Source organism: Rissa tridactyla, chromosome 2 (assembly GCF_028500815.1).
Source record: "Rissa tridactyla isolate bRisTri1 chromosome 2, bRisTri1.patW.cur.20221130, whole genome shotgun sequence".
Classification (NCBI taxonomy): domain Eukaryota; kingdom Metazoa; phylum Chordata; class Aves; order Charadriiformes; family Laridae; genus Rissa; species Rissa tridactyla.
Window position 1 is genome coordinate 55,696,990 of NC_071467.1, and position 23,990 is coordinate 55,720,979.

Genomic DNA, 23,990 nt, shown 5'->3' on the forward strand with positions numbered 1-23,990 from the left:
TGATACGAAGCATAGTTCAGCAGCAGCAGAATCACTTAGGGACATATACGAGTTAGGCAATTGATGAAGTAAATTCAGTAAGCTTTCTGTGCTATGCTTTTGGACCTTTGGGAGTAAGAAACAGTGACCTTTACAATGACTACTGTAGTTAAAATGTACAAACTTACTGCTGGGAGGCATCGTGTTCAAATTGGAGTTGAATGGAGGCTTCTTTTATAAGACCGAGGGCTGTTGAAACTGTTTTAAGGCAAGGAGAACCAAAGTAAAGATTAAATTAAATTAAACCCAAAGGGAAGATGATAGGAAGGAAACAGAGCATTGGAGGAAGCGTGTGTTGGAGGTGGGAGCTGTTAAACTACGTGACTGACTCAGTAATTAAGACCAAAACACCTCCAGCCAAACTCCTCTACATTAGTTCCTCTGTTACATGAACCAATGTGTACCCAGCTATTACTGGTTATTACTGCTATGGTTGCCTTTATTCACAAATTGCTCTGTTACTGTTGAGGGGCTTACTGTAGCTTTCTTTAATCGTAGCCATGTGTCTCTCCTTGCCATTCATTCCTCCCATTTGAAAGGATCTTTTTAGGAGGCCACTGCCTCGCTCTGAATGGGGCATGGTTTTTCATCATCAAATATATGTGTGCTTACTTCTTGGCTACTTCTTCCTTACCAGCTTTGTAGGATTCTGTATCACTTTGGTTTTGCCTGCTATTCTGGTTGTTTGTAACTTTGGTTGTCCCCAAAACTTGCAAGTTGGACTTCCTTCATCCTGTGCTTCTTTTCTTCCCAACAAGATAAGACTTTTCCAGTGAAGAGAATGTGGGACATGAGCACACTGTTTTTTTAACTGTCCTTTTATGTACTTGGATGGAAAAGGCATGCAAATGCCTGCATTAATATACCTTACATTGTTTGTATGGATGAAAATTATGCTAATGATCTTTACTTTCACATTTTCTCCTCATCATTCTGCTATTTCCCAGCCCCTCCATAAGCCTGGTGTCTGCAGCACTCCAAGACAGAGTATTTAAAAATCCTATGTATGTTCCCTTCATTTGTTAGCAAGGTGTTCATCCTAACCCTTGGAATTTTTAATGCAAATAAAAGCATGATGAGGAGTACTTAGTGTTGCGTATTTCAAAGAATTAAGATACGGTATTAGATTAAATGACTTTATAAATAGGGCTATGGGTTCAGAAAAATGCTTAGCAGGTACATGGATCATTGCCACAGTTTCTGTCTAAAGTATAAAAGTCTGCATTGGAGAGAGATTTCATAGTACTCTGTTTTCTCCAGATGTTTCTGAGGATGTAGTTGCCTACAAGTCATTTTGTATTCTATTGTGTGCTATTAAAGATGAATGGAAAGAAGATTTGGAATTTTTACATATTTTGCGAGCACTGAAAAATTGTTAGAGAATATTAACTCTTCTCAATCACTTGGGAATTTAATGTAAAAATAAAAAATAGACTGAGCAGGGTTTGGGGTTTTATTTCGTTTTAAAATCTCCTTGTAGTAATAACAGATTTGCTCCTGTCAGAATGATGCAAAACAATTTCAGTATGTAAGTACAGAGTAGCTGCTTTGGCTAAATTACACTGAGTTTAACAACTCCAGAAAATGCAATAATGTCTTTGTTTACTTTCTCTGTGTTTAATTGTATCTTCAAATAGATGTCATTGCTTAATATTTGATAACGTGACAACTCAGATGTGTAACTTTAGTAATATTTTACAATATTACCTGGCAGCTCCAGCCAGCATTCCAGTTTAGTCATAATAAACGGAGATTTGTGGAAAGCTATGTGATTTGAGGAAAAGGCTGAGTTATCAAACATTAAAATATTGAAAGCTGAAATTTTTCTTGAAAGGTAAAATCATAACATTTTGCTTGAATGCCCTTTAGTTACACATGCAGAGTGCGATTCTGGCTCATAGAAGAATAATTCCAAATAGGACAATAATCTTTTTCCAGCACAGCCTCATTACTTGAATGAAATACATTTGTTAACTTACACAGATGGAATAAATACAAGATAATCACAGGATCTGTGGTGGTTCTAATCTAGACTGACAAACAGTTGTCTTGATTATGAAAGCAGCTCTAGAAATTCAGAGGTAAAGCCAACTGTCTTAATTATTGGAATGATATGAATTCTGTGAAGCAATTTTGTTGAGGTATTAATTACTATTTGATTTAGATTTTATACATATTTTAAACCAAATTACTTCTGGCACTGCTGATGTTATTTGAAATCCCACTGGTATGACTCTAATCACAATTTTATAAATGTGTGTATTTGAAAGAGGGATACTGCAAACCCTTTCTTTTATTAAATGTATGAACAGCTGCTTAATCTACCTGTGTGGACAGAGGGTGACTGACCAATGTTTCCTTTTAAGTCTCTTCTGGCAAGATTGTTGAAACATGCCTTGAGGGTGATTAATGCAGTGGTAGTGCTGGATATAACATCCCAGAACTTCAGTGCCTTCGAATTACTGCTGCATTTTTGTTAAAAGTATTACTGAAAGGTATAGTACAGATCTTGTTGCTGCTAAATTGCTGTTCAATTAGAAGCCTTAGAGTTAGTTCATTGCCTAAAAGAGGCTGTAAGTCTAATTTAAATAACCATCAACCTATTTCTTTTCATTCTAGCTTGCCTAAAATGGAAAAATAATGTGCGTTTTAAAGTGCTTTAAGCTGTCTCTGTATTCATTTAATATGCTGGTACTAGGAATATGGATTTTCAAGCTGTATATATCCTGAGGTTAAATTAAGACCTTTTTTTCCATATCCCTATATATTAAATAACATGTTGTTTAAGAGAAAATTTATTTTTACAAGTGACTTATACAGTTATATATTTTCATTAGCTGGCTTAAATAACATTCTTGAATATGTGTATTTCTTTTTTTTGAAAGCTTTCTCTGAGCATTTGAAAACATGCGAGTTGCTCAGCAGCCAGTGGAACCCGTGATTTTCATTTTTGGATCTCAACATCTTGCAGTCTTCGTTTTGTGGTCCAAATTCTTCTGCTCTAAGAAGGTTAGATAGCTCTGCCCTGGGGACGTGGCCTTTGTAGTCCAAGCAGGTCTAGCATTAAATGATTAAGGCAGTTTCCTCTTTCCAAAGAATGAAGTGTCCTGTTCACACAGTTCTCCAAGTCCCAGAGGCAGAAAGAGCTGGCAAGCTTAATCTGTACTAAAGCCTCAGTTTTTCACATGGCAAAGCAGGGCTAAAGTAAAAAGCACTATCTTTATCTTTTAATTGTATTTAAAACAAACAAACAAACAAAACCCCACCTGTAAAACAGAACTACACTACAAAGTTGCTCCAACAGCCTGTTTTAATGGGTTTTGATATTAGAGTACTACAGTGTTGCATTGTAAATCATTGATTTTGTACTGTTTTCTGGAATGGGATTAGTTAATTGCAGACTTGTCTTTTGTTTGTTTGTTTGTTTAATTTTCAATAAGATATGATATGTTTGTGAAAACTTAGGCTCCCACATAAAATTGGTAGTTTGCAAGACCTATCAGTAAATTTTGAAATCTACCTTAAAAGAACTGAGATAAAGGTTTTAATGACTGTAATTAGTAAAGCAATGACTCTAAGTGATTTCTTTTATTTGTGGGACTTCAGAATGTTGCATTAGTGAGTGTTAAAAACTTATTTTTGTGAATGTTCCTAAAAATAATTCTTTGTAAAAAAAAAAAAAAAAAAAAAAGTAGCGGGGTGTACTAATATGTTCAGTAAATGTATGTTCATTTGACATAAGTTATTTCTAGCTGTGCTAAATGAAATAGCTATTGACAATTGTCACTGAGAGCTGGTCATTTATCAAATAATGTGCTTAAAGGGGCCTGTTAAATATGGAAAAGAAAATATTATTGACATTCTCCTCCAATGGGTTTAACTAGCCCATAAAAGTGACCACTGTCATACCTCTGCAGCTTCCTGAAGACACTGTGCAGTAACTCAGAGAGAGCAAAATGTGAATCACGAATAAAGGGAGTGAAGCTGGCCATGTGGGTACAGTTAAAACAGAAGCCATTATGTATTCATATCTCAAATTATAAATAGTTTTTTTTTTTTTCAGAATAAAAACAGTCTTTTGCCATTTGTCCATTGCTGAAATAAGTGTTTGGTAGAGGTTGTAGATGTGGGTTGTTTGGGGTTTTTTTTTGTTTGTTTTGTTATTTTACTGTGCAGCCTTTTTTTTTTTAATTCTCTTCTCCGGTGCCTGTGGATTGAACTTTTCTTATACTTGAATTCATTACCTTCATTACCATTCCTTTATGCTCAGACTTAAATCAATTAGGCAGCTTTCCTACTCGTTTGCTGTCATCCCAGAAGAGAGGGAAGACTTGCTCTCTTGAGCTGTATTTTTTCTTGTGGAAAGTAAAGCAATTATGTTTCTTAGTCTTTGTCTGTCCCAAACGCTGTTTTCCATGAATTTTTTTTTCTGAAAGACATGAAAGAAAAAAATTGGGTTTTTCTCTCCTTTGAATTCTACTAGGAAATGTCATGCCAGTGATTTCTGTGGGACTATTTGAGTTCTAACATATAATTAGACACTCTACACTTTGCCTCTGTGAGTTTGTAATGTTGAAGAGAAGTCAGTCAGGATAATCTTTATTAATAATAATCTCACATATACTTTACAGGTGCGTTGTAATAATAAAGGCTTTCTTTCTGGAGTTCCATCATGAATTTTATTATTTTAATAACCTGTTTCACATCTGGATTTCGGTAGGGGGTCAAAAATGCTCAAATCCTTTGTAGAGCCAAGCTGAGTTACATTTAAGGCTCATAGCTTGTTCATTTGAGCAAAATGTTATGTGCCTCTGAAATGTGCTTTGACTTCTCTCTTTTTCAGTCAAAATTATTGACATGAGAACAGATAGCATGTGTTGCGTGGCCATATAGTCGATTATTTGATCAAACTAAGATTTCCTGTTGTGGAACAGCAGTTACAACATTTGAAATCAGGCGAGATTGGTGTGTTCGAGAATAAGCAGAAGGTGAAAACGATTATGGGACCCCAGTGAAATAGTAATTTATTATTATAAATGCTGCGATGCATCGATCAGTTCCAATTGTCATTCCACATAATGCACAGAAAAAGATGGGAAATATGTCCTATGGGGATGGGTATTTGAGCAGTTCTCTTCGTGGACTGCTGGCCATTTATATGACAACCCAAACTGTGTTGTTTAGGATTTCTACAGGCCATTGTGAAGTCTGAGGGGGCTGGCGTGACAGGAGACAGTCCTCTCTGTGGGGCCAGTGGGGGATGTGTGTGCATCCTACCTTTCCATGATCTCCTGTCTTCATGGGCTGCAGATTAAGGCACAAATTATACTGCCTAGTTCTTTCCTTTCACCTCTTTTTCCCTTCAATAGTGTCCTGTAGCCTTTGGTTGGGTGGGGACAGCAAGAAGTAATTCTTAAAATATTTACACGGTACTTCAGTTGTGTTATAACTCATGAGAATCCTGGTAAATTCTGGATGCAGGTGCCCGTGTGGAAGTGTGGGTGTACCGTGCAGGCTGGAGTGCGTTGGGGCTTGTTCACACTCTAAACGAGCTGAGCTAGTTTAGGTACTAGAATTAATCAGCGTGTGGCAGTATGTTGTTCCCTAGAGAATAACTTACCCTGTTTCTTGGCAGGATAAAATAGCCTGTGTGAAGCTTCCTGATGTTGTGACTAGAAAAAAGGAAAAACTAGCGTGGGTGGATGTAATGTAAGCACACGACCTGGCTATGCACAGAATCCTTAAAGAGTCTGAAAGCTGCAGAAACACGTTTTAAAGCTATGTGGTTTGTGACTGGTCAGCAGCTCTGATAATTAGGATTAATCAGTTATTTTCTTGGGTAAAAAATAATGTTGCTTTTAAGAACTATTCATTCTCCAAAATCGTAATTAACCCACTCTGCTTGCTTCCTGCTATCTGCAGCTGTTCTTGCTAGAAGGATATTACAGTGGCAAAACTGGGAAAAACAGCAGTTTTGAAATAGTAGTTTGAAATGTTTCTTTCCAAGTTTTGTTTTCGGTAACTGACATGCCACGTCAGAGAAACTCGTTTATCAGCAGCTCAGAATTCTAGGAATTTTAAGGAGCTGGCAGTTGTCCGAAGTAGTTCTCAAGTAGTAATTTAAGACTGAGTAATATTTAAGGTGTGATAGTACATTCATTTTTGTGCATCTTTCAAGCATTTTTTTCTTTTAAGCAAGCTGTGCATCACCCACGTTTATTTTTGAAGAGGAGATTACCTTTACAGTGCATGAGAATTAGTATTTACTGATAATTATACTGCTTCTTTGGCATTAGTGGCATGATTAACTTTGACTTGGTTTTGTGATTTATGGATGACTTTAATTTTATGTGGCTGGTATTTGAAACTCTCTGGTTGTAACTGGTATTTTCAGGGTACTTCCAGTATGATGGCAAGTAAAGGCCAGAACAAACTGAGGTCAGTATTTCCTATATAGGTCTTAAATTCTGCTGGACAAACTACAGACTCTAGGGCAGAAAAACAGATGTTACTAGCTCTGTTGATGGTTTATAGAAGCTCAGTCATGCAGGACCCTTGCCCTGTTTGAAGCTACTGAAGTCAGAAAAACCTACTAAAAATGCCTTCCTGGAGAGAGCATCTTTTGGGAGGTGCTTGTTGGGGTTTCTCTAGTTTCTCTTGATGCTTTGATAATAGCCGTAGCCTTCAGTTTGTTGAAATACATGTGTTTCTGTGCAAAGCACATCTTGCTTGTTTGAGTAAATGTTGTCACTAGATTTTGTATATGGTTTTTTTTCAGCCAGCTCTAGTAAGTCAATGATAACACATTTTCTGAGGGTTTTTGACTGTTCATAGTGCACGTATCCTATTTCACGGGCATATGGAGCACAAGTTCTGATACGGATCTGAGGGCCAAGTCTCTCTGCCCTCATCTTGCTGTCAGGACGTGGCAAGATGTCGTCTCTGCTGCCTTCTGTCTGCTACCCTCCTTTTTTTCCTCCTCCAGCCATGCACTGGATCGCACGAGGGAGCAGGCCAGTAGCTTGGGACTTATGCTGGGCGTTGTGCTCCTCAGCTGTTACATAGCTCGTTTTCTTGTGCCATGCATGCAATATGTTGAATTGAGGGTGAGACACCGCACTGAGGGAGAAACTGCTTAGTTCCCAGTCTCATGCTGAGGAAGTGGGAGATGGAGACAGCTTCCACCTTTTTGGTCATTTGCCTGGTAAATCTGTGCCTAGTCTCTTCCATCCGAGTCGCTGATAACCCCACAAGTGTGTGTAGGTGCTTTATGAGAACCACCCACTGACATTTCCGTACAAGCTGTGCAAGATGCGTATGCCAAGTAGCAGATGCAGAGGGGAAGAGAAAGCGGAGACTGAGTGTGCTGGGTTTCATGTTTCTTTAAAAGAGGTAACTTTAAATATTTGTGTATAGCAAGCCAAGCAAGTAAACGTTACATTGCTCTTAAATCTTTTTATTAGTTAATCTATCAAGAGTTGAAAGCAGCTGTTCCAGATGAGTGGTCACCCACTGATGATGAATGGTTTAACTCACATGGGAAGACAGTAAAGTCTCACACAGTGTAAACATCTGTAAAAGTAACATAGACTTCTGCTTTTATCTTGCCTCCTCTCTTGGGGAACTCGAGAGAAATAAAATTGGGTTTCAGTATTATTGTCTTTTTTTTAATATGATTAACAATATTCTTTGTTTCTTTGCCTAGGGTATTTACGTAAGGGATGCACCTTTGAAGGACATAAAAGTGTTCAACGTTCGCCGATTTGTAGCTCTTTTTAGTGTGGTAAATGCCACGAAGCGGGACGCTGGCAACTATCGCTGCATGATTCGAACAGAAGGAGGAGTTGGTGTATCAAACTATGCAGAACTGATAGTCAAAGGTATTTCACAATAAAAAAAAGAAGTATTTGCATGCTCAGTGTATGGAATAAGGACCTGCAATTGCTAATTCAGTAAGAATGTCACCCATAACCTGTTCGAGTCGATAAGAGGTTCAATAAATAGACTCTGTTTGTGTCAATCTTAAGAGCCTATCCAGCTGTAACAAGAGAATGACAGAAGAAGCCAGGGCTAATTAACTAGTTACTTGTTTATTGTTGTTTTAAATATTTCTCCAAAATGCACTGTTTAGAACTGTATGTCTTTAAGAGTATATTTACAAGATTTTTTTTTTTATGGTATGAACTTATGTTCATATGGCTATTTACTTCCTTTATGGAGATTGCGTTCTAAAAATACATTTACTGCAAAATATGAAAGATTCACATTAAAACGAACACATAAAATACACATATTCCAACATACGGAGGGATGTTTTTAAAAACAGCAGGAAACACTTAAATGTAAATAGAATGCATACAGTTATGTCCATCCTTATTATAGAAAACTGCACTAAAACAATTTTTTAACCTACAGTATATTTAAATTGCATTTTGATTGCTTCTTACTTTTATACTAGTATTTTGGAGGAACAAAATGTTATTTTTGTTCTTTCAGAATCAAAACCAGATTCTGTAGCACCGAAGGTGTGGAGACACATTATTATGTTACAGGTCTTCACCTTCGGGTCCATTCTGTGCCTAACAAACAAGAAGTGAGATGAAGGTCTAAAGGCTCTTTTCTCTTCTTCCTGAAAACAGTTTGATCCAAGTTGGGAAGGAGTGAACGAGTGCCCTAAAACTAAATCCACCACCAGTGTGGAATTTTCCTCTGGGAATTAGGAAGGACATACTTGCATCTATTACGCATCCTCTGATTTTAGAAACAGTGCTCTTCGTTGGATAGGACTTTTTTTTTCTTTTGGGGATAGCATTCAGATTATCATGGATGATATTATTATAATTAAATAAACATATTAGAATGAAATAAACTTATAGGGTAAGGAGTAACAGGTTCAAGAAGCTGATCTTTGTGTAGTACCTTCTTGTCACTCTGCTTTCGAAATTCTGCTCTAGGTTTTATCTTTTGGGTTAAGATACAAATTAACATTCCTTACGACTTAGTCATCTAATTAAAAAATCAGTACCTATTGCAGTATAAGAGCTTGTACAGTTCTGGTTGCAGACAGCAGATTGTATAAGGGGCTTTGTTATTAGTTGATCTGGGATTTGCTCTTTTCTTTCTCCTAACTCTTTAATTATTTTGTATATTTATAAACCTATATGGGATTTCTCAGGACTTTTTAAAGATTGATCCTTTTCCTAAAGGCAACTTATATGTAGGGCAATAAGCAAGGTGTGGGATAACTGTTATATCTGAAAATGTAGCATGGATGTTGTTTCTGAAGTCAGTATAGAAAGCACGTGTATGAGAAGCTAGCAGTAAAGCAGGGGTTTGAAGGACAGGAGCCACAGAGGCATAAGTAAAGAATCAGGCCGAGACGTTAAAAAAGCAAAGCAAAAGTTTTTGGGGAAAAAAAAGATGAGACAAAGAGAGAACAATAGAGTTTACATTAAGAAGACATATAAGAAGGTTAGCAGTTAGGCTGTAGATAAGGATGAGTTTTTTGAATTAAATAAAAATTGAGGGGGATATTTAAGAAGAAAATGAGGAGTGGAATAATGGAGAGGTGATATGGTTAGTGCAGTTTTTGTGAGATGAGCAGGGATTGATTGTTGAGGAAGAAAGTTGGGCTACGGGTTAGACTGCGGAATAAAAGGTTACCAGTAGAAGAACGAGCCATTTTCCAAAAGTAAGAATATGGCTTCAGTGGATGTGTTTTAGAGAAAATGGAGAGAAGCAGGACAAGACAACAAAGGAGGAGTTTGTGAATAACCAGTGTATGAAGATAACATAACAAAACAAATTGTAGTATGAAAACTTAGATGAGCTGTTTGAAGACGAAGATAGAAACAAATGGAGAAGGTAGGATGAGAATATAAGGCATGGTAGAAAAAGTGAAGTTATTTCAGTTCAAGCAAAGATAGCATGAAAAGGAAATAAAAGGAGTGGCCAAAAAGGAAATGTATGGAAGTCAGCAAAGAGCAAGGAAGGGTGAAGTATGAACCCCAACAGGAATGATGAAGCATCTTTTAGACCTAATATCAGTAGAAACGAGGAAGAACGGAGACTGCCTGAAGGGAGGCAGATGGAAGATTGACTGCATCAGTAACAGGAGGTACAGAAAGCCAAAGAAGTTAGATTTTTTTCAAATTATTTAATTTAGGGTGTTTTAATTTATTAGTGCTCCATTTGCGGTGCAGTAGACAAAATTATGAAGCGTATCATTAAAGCATTTGTGCTTACCCACATTCTTTCAGAAAATTTGCAATGGGTGCTGTGAACAAGCGTATAGCCTTCGGGTATAATCCCATTAACTACTTGTAGAGTGGCAAAGTAATTATGGTAATCCCCGTTGCCTGTACTGAAGCTTTTATGAGACCACCTGCAGGTTATTCCTTCTGACCTAAAAAGACCCGTTTTAAACATTGTGCTGTAAAACCTTAGATGACTGTGCTGAAATAGCAGCATTAGGGGCTAATTAGTAAATATATTTTCTTATTGATGGCATATAATTAAGAAATTGTATTTCCTAATTTTTTCAGCAGCTTTTCTGCAATGTTAGTTAGCAGAATTCAGAGATAATGGATTGATTTCAGTGCAGCTATGTCTTTTTTTTTAATCCATTACAGTCGATAAATCATGAAAAAATGTACATTTACCCATATTGCATGTAATGCTTAGTATACTTGGGAATTACTGATGGGTTAATAACAGCATGTGTAGAAACAGTGGTGTAATTACTCCCCACTTTTTGTTGGAAACAATGATTCTAATTCTCTTCTCATTTATGCTGGTGTAACTAAGATGACTTTAGAGGAATTTCCCTGGAATTACATTGCCAGGGTGACAGGAGAGTCAAACCTAGCATTTGTAAGTTAAAGAGAGTCAGTTCTTCACATTTATGGTGCTCTGTTTCATTCTGGTTAGTGAAATTGTAACTCAACCTGCAAATAAGTAAATCCTGCACTGGAGTTGGAATTTTTTTCAAAATGTCTTTGGTTTTAAGTAGGGACATTTGCACAGTAGTGTGGGTTACAACTCTGTACAATGTTCATTCTACTTCATTGTAGATGTAGTTTCACTAAATAGGAACTTAGGCTAAGTAGATTCCAGTTACTTTCTTATGTAAACCTCTTTAAGGTTTGTAGTGGCGTGATGTTGTGTGGCACTGGAGACCAAGTACCAGAACTTTCGAAGTCAGCAGAAGGGCTGGTAGTGCCAGGTGCTGCAATCCAAACCTGAAATCACACAGGAATAGGAATCAAACTTTGAGGAAAGATATGAAAGAAAACGTCAAATATTTTCTTTTCTTTTACCTAAGCAGTTATGGTTATAGCAAGGTTTAATCTGTATGGGGGGGGGAAGCAATTAAAGAGCTGTCAGTTAATCCCATGTTATCTTATTAAAGAACTGTAAACATGAATATTGTCTAGTTAATAAGCAAAAAGCCTGTCAGTGAACAATTAGGCTGGCCTTGAACAAGAAGGAAAAAAAGAAGGTTTTTTGAAAACTTGTTAGTGTTATCTTATATGCCTTTTAGAGGACAGTGAAATAAAGTATTGATTGTTCTATTTAAATAAATCCTGAAGGGGAGGTTTTCAATTTACCCAATTGTTTGTTCTGATAGGAAAGGCTGAAAAGACAAGTGCCTTGTCATTGTGTGTGCTCAAACTACACAGCATCCTCATCTAAGTTTGTCAGAGAATTGGATTGAAATGTCACTTTATCTAATGGGAGACATGAAATTGGCCTTGTCAGATCACCCACTTATTGTAAAAAACAGCAGTTCGTATTTAGTAGGTGACATAAAAGTAATCAAACATTGAGCAAAAGGAAAATAGTAGGGTGGAATTGATTAAATGTATTTGGTGAAGTAAATTAGACTTCTACATACAGTCCCTAGGTTAAATTTTTCTAATAGTGGATAGATCCAACACAGATTAGATTTAAGAGAACAGAATGAGCCCGTCTGAGCAGACGTCAGATTATTACAGAGTTCAGACTGCTTATTGAGTTCAAACAAGGTAAACCTAGGTGTCAGATTGGTTAAAAGGAGTTTTGTTAGGTTTTTAAGTGTGGGTATAGAAAGGTAGCCATCTGTAATGCTCGCAGCTTAAATGTCTGCATCTTTCCAAATGGAAGATATAACACCGAGAACAGAACCAAACCTCTTCTGGGGCTCTAGAGGAAAGAATTTATTCTGGAGGGAAAAATCATTATGAGACCAAGACCCAGTAAGAAAAGATTGCTTTTCCATTCATAGAATCATGGAATCATAGAACCGTAGGCTTGGAAGGGACCTCTGGAGATCATCTAGTCCAACCCCCCTGCCAGAGCAGGGTCACCCAGAGCAGGTTGCACAGGAACGCGTCCAGGCGGGTTTTGAATGTCTCCAGAGACGGAGACTCCACCACCTCTCTGGGCAGCCTGTTCCAGTGCTCTGCCACCCTCAAAGGAAAGAAGTTCTTCCTCATGTTTAGGTGGAACTTCCTATGCTCAAGTTTGTGCCCGTTACTCCTTGTCCTGTCGCTGGGCACCACTGAAAAGAGCCTGGTCCCATCCTCCTGACACCCACCCTTTAAGTATTTATAAGTGTTGATAAGGTCCCCCCCCAGTCGTCTTTTTTCCAAACTGAAGAGACCCAAATCCCTCAGCCTTTCTTCATAAGAGAAGTATCAGTTGTTCTCATACATTAAGTATACACAAGTACTTAACGTCTGTTTTGTCTCTCTGACAAGTAGCCTTTCATGCTGGATCCATCTGTTGATACCCTTTTTTACAAACGGTGGTGGTATTAGGACTTATTTTTATGGTTGCCTGAAAATTCCTTTCATGAAGTCCTACTTTCGGACGCTAATATTTTGGCAAACTGACTTCAGGCTGATATTTTCTAGTGCAGTTGTGTCCCTTAGCCTGAAGATTTTGAGAAAACCTCTAGCCAAAACAGTTGAGATGGTTTAGCCATCTTAGCAAACCATCCCATAGGAAAGCGCTGAAGACTCTGGGCTTTGAAGGAGGAACTTTTTTTCAGATTATGTCAAGAATACTGTTTTTCTGCTCCTGTGAATATCTGTCTTCAAGTACAGTCAATTTACAAGCTACTAAATAAAACCCACCGAGACCCCTGTTCTGATACGTACAATGTAGACTTCTCGGAGTTAAGCTATCAGATTCCCCCCAAACTCTAGATACAGTGAACAGAATTTAAATGCAAGTACTGATCTGAGCTCCTCTGGGACAGACTGGATGCAGGCACAGGAATTAAAAGCTGTGAGCTTACCGTTCCTTTTCTTTTAGTATACAGCCCTCCGCCTCACTGAGCCCTTGTACCGTGAGGGTAAAATGGTGAGATGCATCATGTGGATAGCAAGGGATGGAAGAGCAAGTGACTTCATACTCGGATGAGGTTGTTAGTGTTGGGACTGAAAGGTATGGCAAACTGCTGGGGGGTGTTTTGAAATGAGAGGGCAGGAGGTAGGTGAAAATTGGGACTACGCAAACACTAAAAACTAGGGAGAAAGACAACAAAGGGTGGAAGATAAACATACGTACATGCATATGCAAAAGTATGTATGTGTGTATATACATATATATGTATGTAGGGGATGAGGATGGGGGCTGAGGCTAGTGGAAAAGGGAACTGTCTGGAAAGGAGAACTGCCTGGTACAGGAGGGGAGAGGAGAAGTAGATGCTAGGGAGAAGCACGGTTAGAAGAACAGCAGCAGACTGGAAGGCATGGAAAAGACCAGGCACAGAGATTGTAGGTGCAACCTGGGGTAAAAAAACCCCAAACCTGAGGTGGAAATTTAGTGATGTTTGGAATGTGGAGAAGGTGACCATAGTGTGGGGAGGAAGCAAAAGCTGAGCAAAGCTGAGAATGGGAAGGATAGATGGCTTAGACCACTTAAGTAAGCGGATGAGGATGGAGCAAGAGCAATGCAGGCTGAGGTGCCGCCGTTTAAAAGAGAGTTGGCAAGTCAGAGCAGTTGGGTTTGGGAGGAATCATACTGGGGGAAGGGAAGAGTTTGTGCCTAGTTAGGGATGCGTGTACAGTACTACAGTAAGACTATTACTACTACCACAGAGTTTATTAGGATATTTACTGATGTCCAACTAATTAGATTGTTCCTGCGTAGGCTTATCAGTGTACGGTACAAGGACACTTGTTTTTCTGTAAAGTTTCAAAATACATATAAAATACGACAATGACATTTTTCTTAAATGATGAATTTACAAGTAATTTTAAGGACATTAGGATACTGGGTCAGGTCAAGTTTTCACCTGAACAGTATCAGTAAAGCAATAGTGTAAAATCAGCTCACATGTTATGCATCATACTGTTTAGAGGTATTGTTTAATTAAATAATTAAATGCTTTGGCAGGAATTATTTAAAGACTTTTTTGGGAAAAGTATTGCATGAAGAACTGTGATGTTCCAAAATCATTGCCATGTCTTTTGTTAACAGTGGGGATATTTGTTGGCCCTTCACCCACAGTTAAAGGTTGCAAAATGGCACCACTCTCCACTGTTTCCAAAGAGATAGAATCATTTGCATGTTCAGAAGAGGAGTGTGATAATATGTATCTATGCATAAAAAAAAAAAAAAAGAAAGGAAAATGGAAGAAAAAAATTCTTTAACCTGTTTAGTTGACTTCAAGACTATAAAATTATAATGATTTGATTAGCTTTATAATAATAAAGAAGTTATTAATGTGGACGTAACATCAGATATTGTTGATGCATTATTTTTATCACTTCACCTACTCATGATGTGCTGAACAGTATCATGTGGGAATATCGTGGCATTCTCTTTCTAACAGTTACTATTTAGCTGAAAAAAATTAGCTCGCAGGATAAATGTTTCTTCCTTGATCCCCCACAAATGTAGCATTGCTCCATTCTCTCACTCTCCGCAAAAGAAGAATCAAAAAATTTTATTGTTACTATTGAAGTAGATTGTTTCATTTTTCAAGTTAGCTGTTCTGAGACACAGATAAGAAATGTCTATTTTTTGTGTTCTATAACTAACTTAAATCTCAGAGATTTACATTATCTCTACTGGCATCTCTGTGTGATGTCTTTCACCTCCCTATTTAAATTTTAAAAGAACTGCAAAAGATAAAGATGTTAAGATCTTGTAGAAAATGTTTGGAAACTATTTTCTTTCCATACGGGATTATGCCCATCGCCATTTGTCCAGAAGTAGTCAGCTGTCTGTCCAAAGTCTAAAAAGCATTAAATTTGAAATTATGGATAAACTTACCTTAGGTTTTTTTTGAGTTAATATGCTATTTTAAAAGCCTGTCTTTAAAGGGTTTCACAGTACTTGAATAGCTCTGTTTACTTCTGTTTCAAGAGAGATCTCCAGGGAAGAACTCCTCTTTGAGCTAAACCATCATACTAAACAGCCACTGCTACAAACTTGTTTCCAATCAGTTGAAATTCCTTCCTTGAATGTACACAGCTGTAAAATCACAGGTCTATAATACCATTTTCATAGAGGTGTTAATCAGAAAATAATTTGCATAGTATTTATTTGAGACTACCCAAGTGGCCACCAGTAAACCTGCTTTTAGTGAAAGATGGTGCTGCAGCCTGGTACTTACCCGATTAAGTGATTCAAACTCCTCAAGATCCTAAAAAGATTAGATCATTCTGCCTAAGGGAGGAATAAACGAATAAGTCAGAAGAACAACTTTCATACCTTAGTCATGAAATCGGCTCATTGTATTTGGTAGTATACTGTGTGTATTAAAGTGTCTGCTTAACTCCGGGTCTCAGGTTTTTAACGAGTCACTTAATAATGAGCATCATATTTGTAATGCAAGGTTCATTTTATGTAACCTCGATCTCTGGTAAGAAGACTACTTTTAGTATTAAACTACGTTACTAGTATTAAACTGCAGTATATGCAGGCTTTGCTGAAATCATGCAGCTTGCATTAACCTTTTGCACTTTGGTCACAAAGGAATGAAAAATATGCCCCAAGGGATAAAAAGAAAATAAAATACTGTCTATTTCAAGTACTTGTAATAGTTGGAATGAATTGGTGTAACCACTAACCTTAGTGACCTAACTCCTGAGTTCGCATTTTGAATGGCACTTCAACAGCCTTTGGTAGCATTTGAAACTTGAAAGTAATTAACTGTTCTTTCAGCATGGCTAAGTAAATGCCTTAGGATGCTCTATAAAAGTTCCATTTCATGTCTTGGTTCACAAAACAGCCTAATGATTTAAATTGATGCTAAATCATTTTGAGTCATCGGAACTGTTTCCAGACATGCTATCGCTGTATGAAGCCATAGTTTATATACTTCAGGAACAATAATTTCAATAAAACTGCAGTATGTGTCTAACCGAAAGATTACATCAGTTTGCCATATATTGCTACTGACATGTAACAGTGTTTTCCCTAGTGATTTGAAAATGTAAACAATATTCTTTTCTTTATGTACTGGAATCTGCCACAATATATGAAGTTATTTTGATGTCTATTGCAATCAGTAATAATTAGTAGACATCTTTGGAAACATTCTGGATTGGTGCCCACTGTATCATGTTCTTCATGATGGTAATCAATTAGTGTTGTTAAGATGAAAATATGTAACGATGATGCCTATGTTTGCTGTTTTGTGATGTCATATTTCAGCAATTGCTAACAGATTGCACAGACTGAAGCTTACGTACAAGTGTACAGTTGTCGCGGGCGGAGTGATTAACTTCACTTGTAAGAGAGAAGTAGTGAAATGTTTATTAACATAAAACAGTGATTTAACAAAGTTAGTAGTGAATGCAACAGTGTTTTATGAGATTCGATGCCAGGGTACACTTGATTATTTACTGCATAGAGACCAGGGGTCAGACAAGCTCTCAGGAGGACCCTCCCGTTGAGTCACGAGGTTCAGAAAGGCCCCCCCTTGCTTTCTAAACGGTCTCAGAGAGGAGTCTAGGTGCAGCTGGATCCAATCCTCGTCCCAGACTTGGTCAACGGTTTATGTCTAAAGGATTATATATGCGCAATCAATCCTTATGTCACTTAGCTAAGATTTCAAAGTTTAGCATGCTATTAGTCACTTACCGAGAATCTGTTGTGGCAAGGGACCTCTCAGCCTCAAGGAGCAGAACCTTAAGCGAGCATCCCCACTCAAGGGGAGATCCTGTTGTGCAGCTCGCTGCCGTGCAGGAGAGCTCAAAGGGCTCTTGGGCTGTCCGCTATTTATGGAGTAAGATAATGGACCTATAGTCATATCCGCATGGGAACAAGATACCTGGGTTCCCACTCCAGACGGTGTTTTGGTTATGTTGCCAGCCATCCCCCACAGTTCAAGTGCAACTCATAAGAACTCCCGCTGATGGCCATGGCTTGAGCAGGAGCCCGGGGGGGAAAGGGGGAAAAGGGGAGAGCACACCGCCACAACAGTGCTAATGAGAGACACTGTCTATCTGAAGCATAGCTAATCTTCAGTGTCCTTAGTGCTCTGCAGGTTCACTACTCTTTCTCTAAATGAAAAAAGGCAGCATAATGTAGGATAATTACATGTTTATTAAAATAGAAATTCTACTATTTCTCAGGAAATATTAATACTTATTTTCAGAGTTTTTTTCTCCCTTGTGCTTCATTCTTTAATGTTCTTTGCTTTAACTCTGACTTTGAAGTCCTTGAGAAAATGATGAAATATATAAATTCAGCTTCTTTTCTGTTTGCCTGCCTATATCTCAACACGTTGGAAAATGGTTAGCAGAAAAGGATAAATCTGAATTTACAGCTTAGGGAAGACAGATGTTCTATGTTCATTACGTATTCTGTGTAACCTTAAGAAGGTGGCAGTGTTTGCTGATAGATATGTTAAGAATATTGGATCAAACGGTGCCTTATTACAGCAGCCTGGTTTCATTCTACATGAATATATTTAACCAATGTGAAGGTGAATTTTTTGCAGATGTGATGCAGGAAAGAGCAGAGTAATTTCCTGGTTAATCGATTGGAAAAAAATGAATTTGTTATTTACCTTTAAAAAGAGACGATGTCTGCAAATTTTTTTGCAGTCTAATTTAAAATGAGATGTCCATCATGTAATAAATAAAAGTTTGTTTAAAATTTTACTCACTTTTAAAACCTTTAGAATGCAGATCTATCAGGAGATCACACACATACTTGCTCTGTGAGACAAAGTACAGCTCTGGTAGTTAGCGAAAATAAACCATTACATGAAATAGTGTCAAAGTCATAGTAAAGACTCAGGAATTCCCCCAGCTCTCAGTTAGAATCTCTTTCTCTTTAACCAGGATGTAGGACTTGAAAAAATACTATATTTATTCTGCTTACACGGAAGTCTGAAAGTCTGAAGGCTGAGTAGTACAGTCCATAAGAAATAATGAATAAAAAATTCATTTTGTTTTCATGCAGAAATCACTGTTCTGGCTATGTCTAGGAACAATACAATTCTACAATATCAATTTTAGCATTAAAATGTTAGTTTTGCTAGGATTTATATTTATGTCCAGTAAGAACTGTATTTTGGTAAGAAAAACTGAGATCATCTTTCTTTTTAAATTGGAAGTTGAAAATTGCCACGTAATGTCTAGTGAATAGGATTGCAGTTGCATCCGCTTTGTAGTTACATGGTATCAAACAAAGCTTCATGTTAAAATCTCCACACGCACACGCAAAAGTTTGCGTATTGCAGTTTACTGGAAATAAGCTAATCTGTCGTGATAATTTGTTCACATCCATATTTTTATGCAATCTTCATCTCTATAGTACAAACCCCATTGTTTATTTGAATGTTTTAGAAGCAGAAAAAATGCCAGTGTAGTGATTGCTGCTTTTTGTAACTTATTGTGCTTCAGAGCCACCAGTTCCCATTGCTCCACCCCAGCTGTCCTCAGTTGGCGCAACTTACCTGTGGATACAGCTGAATGCCAATTCCATCAATGGGGATGGACCCATTATTCAAAGGGAAGTTGAGTATCGAACTTCAAGTGGAAGCTGGTATGACATACAACCCGTGGACTCCACAAGCTATAAGATTGGGCACCTGGATCCTGACACAGAATATGAAATCAGCGTATTACTTACAAGACCAGGTGAAGGAGGAACTGGATCTCCTGGCCCAGCTCTCAAAACAAGAACAAAATGTGCTGGTGAGTAGTCAAAAGTAATTGGAAAATTGTAAGCATCTTTCTAGGGTTGAAAATGGAAGTTATTTCACAAGCAATTTTTACCGTCTACTTTAAACCAGCATGCTGCTGGAATTAAGACTGAATGCTTTAAAGTATAAGCTATTTGCATTTGCCAGCTACGATGACCTTGAAACGAACCTTCAGTGCCACTGTAGATTGCAGATGATCATACCTGTGCGTGCCTTAAAGTGGTCAGTGTAGAGTGCTGTATAAATAAACAAACAATTTTTTAGTGTCAGGTATGCACAAAGGTCTCTCCATTTCATTACGCCCCTCTCTTGCCAGTGTATGTTTGGGTGTCAGGTTAGTTCACCCTTTTTTTATTTCTTTTTTTTTTTTTTTATTTCTGTTTTTTGTTTTGGTTTTTTTGGCTAGTATCCCAAGCTTGATAAGAACTTTGTTTTGGATAAAGTTTCTTTTTTGCTTTTTTCAAACTCAAGTATGTCAGACTTGTAGATAAAGGGGAAGGAGATCCTGTGTAACGGCAAAAGTATACACAGTTAAGTCTCCATTAGCAGATGAGATTTAGCAAAGGACTGCTTTCTTGAGTGACTGATAGCATGTCTTTTCATTAAATGAGGCAGTGTGATTTCTAGTGCTGTGTAGCAGTCTTGGCTCTTGTTTTGGATGTTATAATTAATAGTGCTGACCTCTGACTGTAAAAAGATACAAAGTAGACCTATTATACAAAAGCAATTGTACAGTAATTTTCAGGAAGAGTGGCAGTGATATTAATTTGGGATTCAGCTGCTCAGGAAATAATAGAGTATACTGTGACCTGGAATTTTTTTTGGTCATTAGTATTTTCCCCCAGTATTTCAAATCTTCTTTCTGCTGCTGTAAAGTTGGTGGAAGATAGGCAGAAGCGTTACCTAGGGGAAACGGCACTAACCAAATGGTATTAGGTTGTTGATCCTAATCCTTTAAAGAATGGCTTAATATTATTTGTCTTCTTAACAGAAAAAATTACATACTTCAACAGCAATAATGATGTATTTCCATTGCATATGAAAGTAAAGTGACTTTTTGTAAAGTCACCTGGCCACCTGTCAGTGGCTAAATGGCATTTCAGTTGAACTGATGGGTGTGATGTCAAACATAGAATGAGATATAGTTGCTCTCAAGAATCCCAGCGTTATGTTTTGAAGAAGCAAGCTTATACAAGTAGTCACTCTTTGGTGGTATATGTGGGGTTTTTTTTCTTCTTCTTCTCATTATTGGACAGAAGTATTTAATGAAAAATACCAAAAAGCCATGCAGTTAAGTTATAGTACTAGTTAAGTAGTTAGTATTTGTAAGATTTTCTTTATTAGACTAAGATAACTTCAGCTTAGTCAAAAGTGAAGCATAAAAATTAATTAAGAGTTACCTTCAGGAGGGTTTCTGGGTCACTGTGCCTTTAATAATAATGTAAAATTATCTGTTTAGACAAAGTATGTATCAAATACAAGTGTATTGTGTATTAAATACTAGTATGTATTTAATACACAAGTACATCAGTTATTTTAACATAAAAATGTTTTTTCTCGTAGTTTGATCATCTGCTTATATGATTAGATAACGTAACTTTGGGTGCTGTGTGAGTGAGGCTGTCTGTACTAAAGGGTTAGAGAGTCTGGTGGGTTGATGCCAGCCAGCAGCCAAGTGGAATCGTAGTACCTGCACGGCTGCTCCTCGGTCACCTCTGCCACGGGACAGGGAGAAAATAGGAGGAAGGCAAGAAGACTCATGGACTGAGATTAAGACAGTTTAGTAGGTGAAGCAAAAGCTGCACTCACAAGCCAAGCAAAATAAGAAATTAATTCAATATTTCACATCGGCGGGCAGATGTTTAGCCGCTTCCTGGGAAACAGGGCCTCGGCACACATAATGGTTTCTTGAGAAGGCAAGTTCCATAACAACAAACATCTCCCCTTCCTCCTCCTTTCCTTGAGCTTTGATTGCTGCCCATGACATCGTATGGTATGGAATATCCCTTTGGTCACGTGGAGTCAGCTGTCCCGGCTGTGTCCTTTCCCAGCCTTTTGTCCACCTCCAGTCTACTTGCCGGGGGGGCAGAGTGGGAAAAAGAGGAAGCCTTGAGGTGGTGCAATGTTCAAAATACTGGTGTGTTATCCGCCTTGTTTTAATCACAAATCCAAAACAGAGCACTGTACAGGCTGCTAAGAAGGAAATAACTCCATCCCAGCCAGACCCAGTAGAGAGAGAAATCCTGAATTTTAGTTATATTTAAGAACATCGTATGCTTTCTGGTCTTTTCAATGGTATGTACTGTGGAGTGTTAAAACATGCATTCAGTCTCATAAACTGCTATGTACTGGAAGTATTTTATTACCTGGTAACATCTTGTAATACATCAGCATTATTTGTGTTTTCATTAAGCTAAACAGTAACTCTCTTAAATTAAAAGCAGAAAGTGAAGGCTGACTGAAAAATTTAAATTGAATGATGATATTAAATCTGTCTCTACAAATTGGCATTTTTATAGCAGAAGATCCTGCTTTGAAGGTGTAGTGGTTATTGGTTAACTGTTAGCAAGTGACATGCTAATAACTGGCCCAAGGGCTTAAAAGGAGATGCTGATAAACTAATGACGGTATAATTAAGCTGGGTAGGAGTAAAATAATGCCAGTCTCCAAAGCATACCATAGAATTAATAAACCAAGAGTCTTTAAGAGAAGAGTCATTGCACCTTTTTAATTACTGTGATAATTGTATGCTGCTTGCCTGTTCCCTAGGGGTCTAGTGAACCACTCGGAGACTTGAAGCAGTACGCTAGACGTTCAATAATCTTAATAGTTCTCCAAAGCACTTGAAATATGTTTTCATTTTAGCAAAATGAGATTTCAGAGGCTTGTAATAGACAAGTCCTATCTGTAACTTTAGTAAATAAAAGCATCTATAATTAGAATGCAAAGAAAAAATAATCTCTCCAGACTTGGCTGCATCACCCTCAGTGGAGCAGTTACGTACTTTATAAAGTGTTTTGCTTCCTTTAGATGAAATGTAATATAAATGTAAGTGCTCTTTCAGTGTAGTGTTCAGGAAGGCTGAGGAATTACGTTCAGGTCTGGATTAGATTTAACCTAGAACATGGAGTTCAGGTTTGAAAAAGAGGGTTTTAATGGATTTTGGCCATTGTGAACCACATTTGAGTCAGAAAAAAGGGTTTTTCTTGTTTCAAGGTCTGAAGTGGAGGCCGCCTCAGGTTGTCTGGAATTTGAATCACCAGTTGCCGTGCTCAAAGCTCCCTCTTCTCACAGCTGTCTCATATGGTGTTGGAACCTGGAATAGTGCTGCCATTTAAAATAAAAGGGAGGTGGAGAGAAATGGGGAAAAAAATCCATCAGGAGATATGTGACAGAACATTTCTATTATACAATATATCTCAAATTACTCTGATGTACATTTTCACTCTGGTAAAGTTTTAAAATAAGAATTCCAGAGTACTCACCCACAATTAGAGTTGTTTAGGGGCAAGATATCAGCATCCTTCACGCTTCAGACACCGTTATTTGAGGAATAGGAGTCTCACAGTGAGGCAGTGCCCCACTTAAAACAGTCTCCTGGAGAATCTGGAATTGCTAAATGAGCTCCTACAAATTTTTTTGCTATGGTCTCTCTATTATGAAACTTTATTTCTAAACAATGTTGTTCCTTGAATCTGCCAGTGAACAAATTGTCATGGTTTAACCAGCTGTTAGCAAGAAAGTTAACTCCAACTCAGCTGAAACCAGGACACAGGTATAGCTTCAAGCCAGCTACCTTAGGAAGAAAAAGTAAAATAAAATCCTCTCTCCTGCTAAGGGAGGAGATTTTTAAGGCCGCCTAGGGAAAATCGTGTCCTTTTTCTCGTCATGTTTCTTTTTTGACTGTGGCATTTGGAATAATCCTAGAAAATTACTATTTTTTCCTTTCCTGAACCAGAAAACTACTGGAATTTAAGAAAATAAAAAAAATAAATAAGAAGACTGCCATAAAAAAAACCTTCTGATGGTCTATCCACAAATTGTGGCGCTTTTTTTAGTAGTCAGAACTCTACTTCTCTATGCTAAGACCTGATTAATGCCCTGGAGTATTTGCAAAAACAGTCACTGACAATTTAATCAATAATTTTCCAGGCAGAGAGTTCACACATTCCTCATACAAGGAAGTAACAGGAATGTTTTAATTAACATAGTTCATTTTGCTGTCTCTTCTACGCCATCACTTGAGCTTGTCAGGAGGAAAGCCGTTACTCCCAGTACAATTGAGCTCTTGAATCAGTGCTGCAGGTTAGTTGTAAACTGTCTGTTACTCCTAGAAGGCTTGTTACCATCTGGAAGAACAGAGCAGAGGAGCTCCTTAAATCCCCACTCCTAAAGATTATTCTTTTTTGGTTTATTCATTTTGCTCACCGCTTTGGCTTCAGCTGGGTAATTTTCCAAGGTGTCAAAATTACTTTGCTAGTTCTGTGCTGCCCACTGGCATCCAGTGGTATTGTGAAAAAATATACGTGTGCCAAAACGCTCGCTGGTGGAATGAGCATCTTCTTCCCTCTGATCAATTAAGACCTCATCTCCTGTTACCAGATCCTGAAAATGATCAGACGTGGACCAGAGCAACAACCCTATTTTTACTTGGGAATGTTACCTAAGTTCCCTGTTTTCTCCTTTTCATTGCTAAAACAGGTGCATAATTTATAAGCACATAAGGTCTATAGTATGGAAATACAGTATTCACATAGGCAACGTATGTTTGCTCTGTTAAAAATTGTAGCCTGAT

The 23,990-nt window shown here is 37.7% G+C and overlaps 1 protein-coding gene across 11 annotated transcripts in view; it reads left to right on the forward strand.

Moving 5' to 3' along the window:
- The window catches only part of PTPRM (protein tyrosine phosphatase receptor type M), a 484,559-nt gene that overhangs the window by 182,032 nt on the left and 278,537 nt on the right, over positions 1 to 23,990 (forward strand). For all 11 annotated transcript variants that reach the window (XM_054191333.1, XM_054191334.1, XM_054191337.1 and 8 more), the window contains exons 6-7: positions 7,745 to 7,919; positions 18,894 to 19,187. In XM_054191333.1, the coding sequence (XP_054047308.1) occupies positions 7,745 to 7,919; positions 18,894 to 19,187 (469 nt within the window). The remainder of the gene's footprint in view (positions 1 to 7,744; positions 7,920 to 18,893; positions 19,188 to 23,990) is intronic.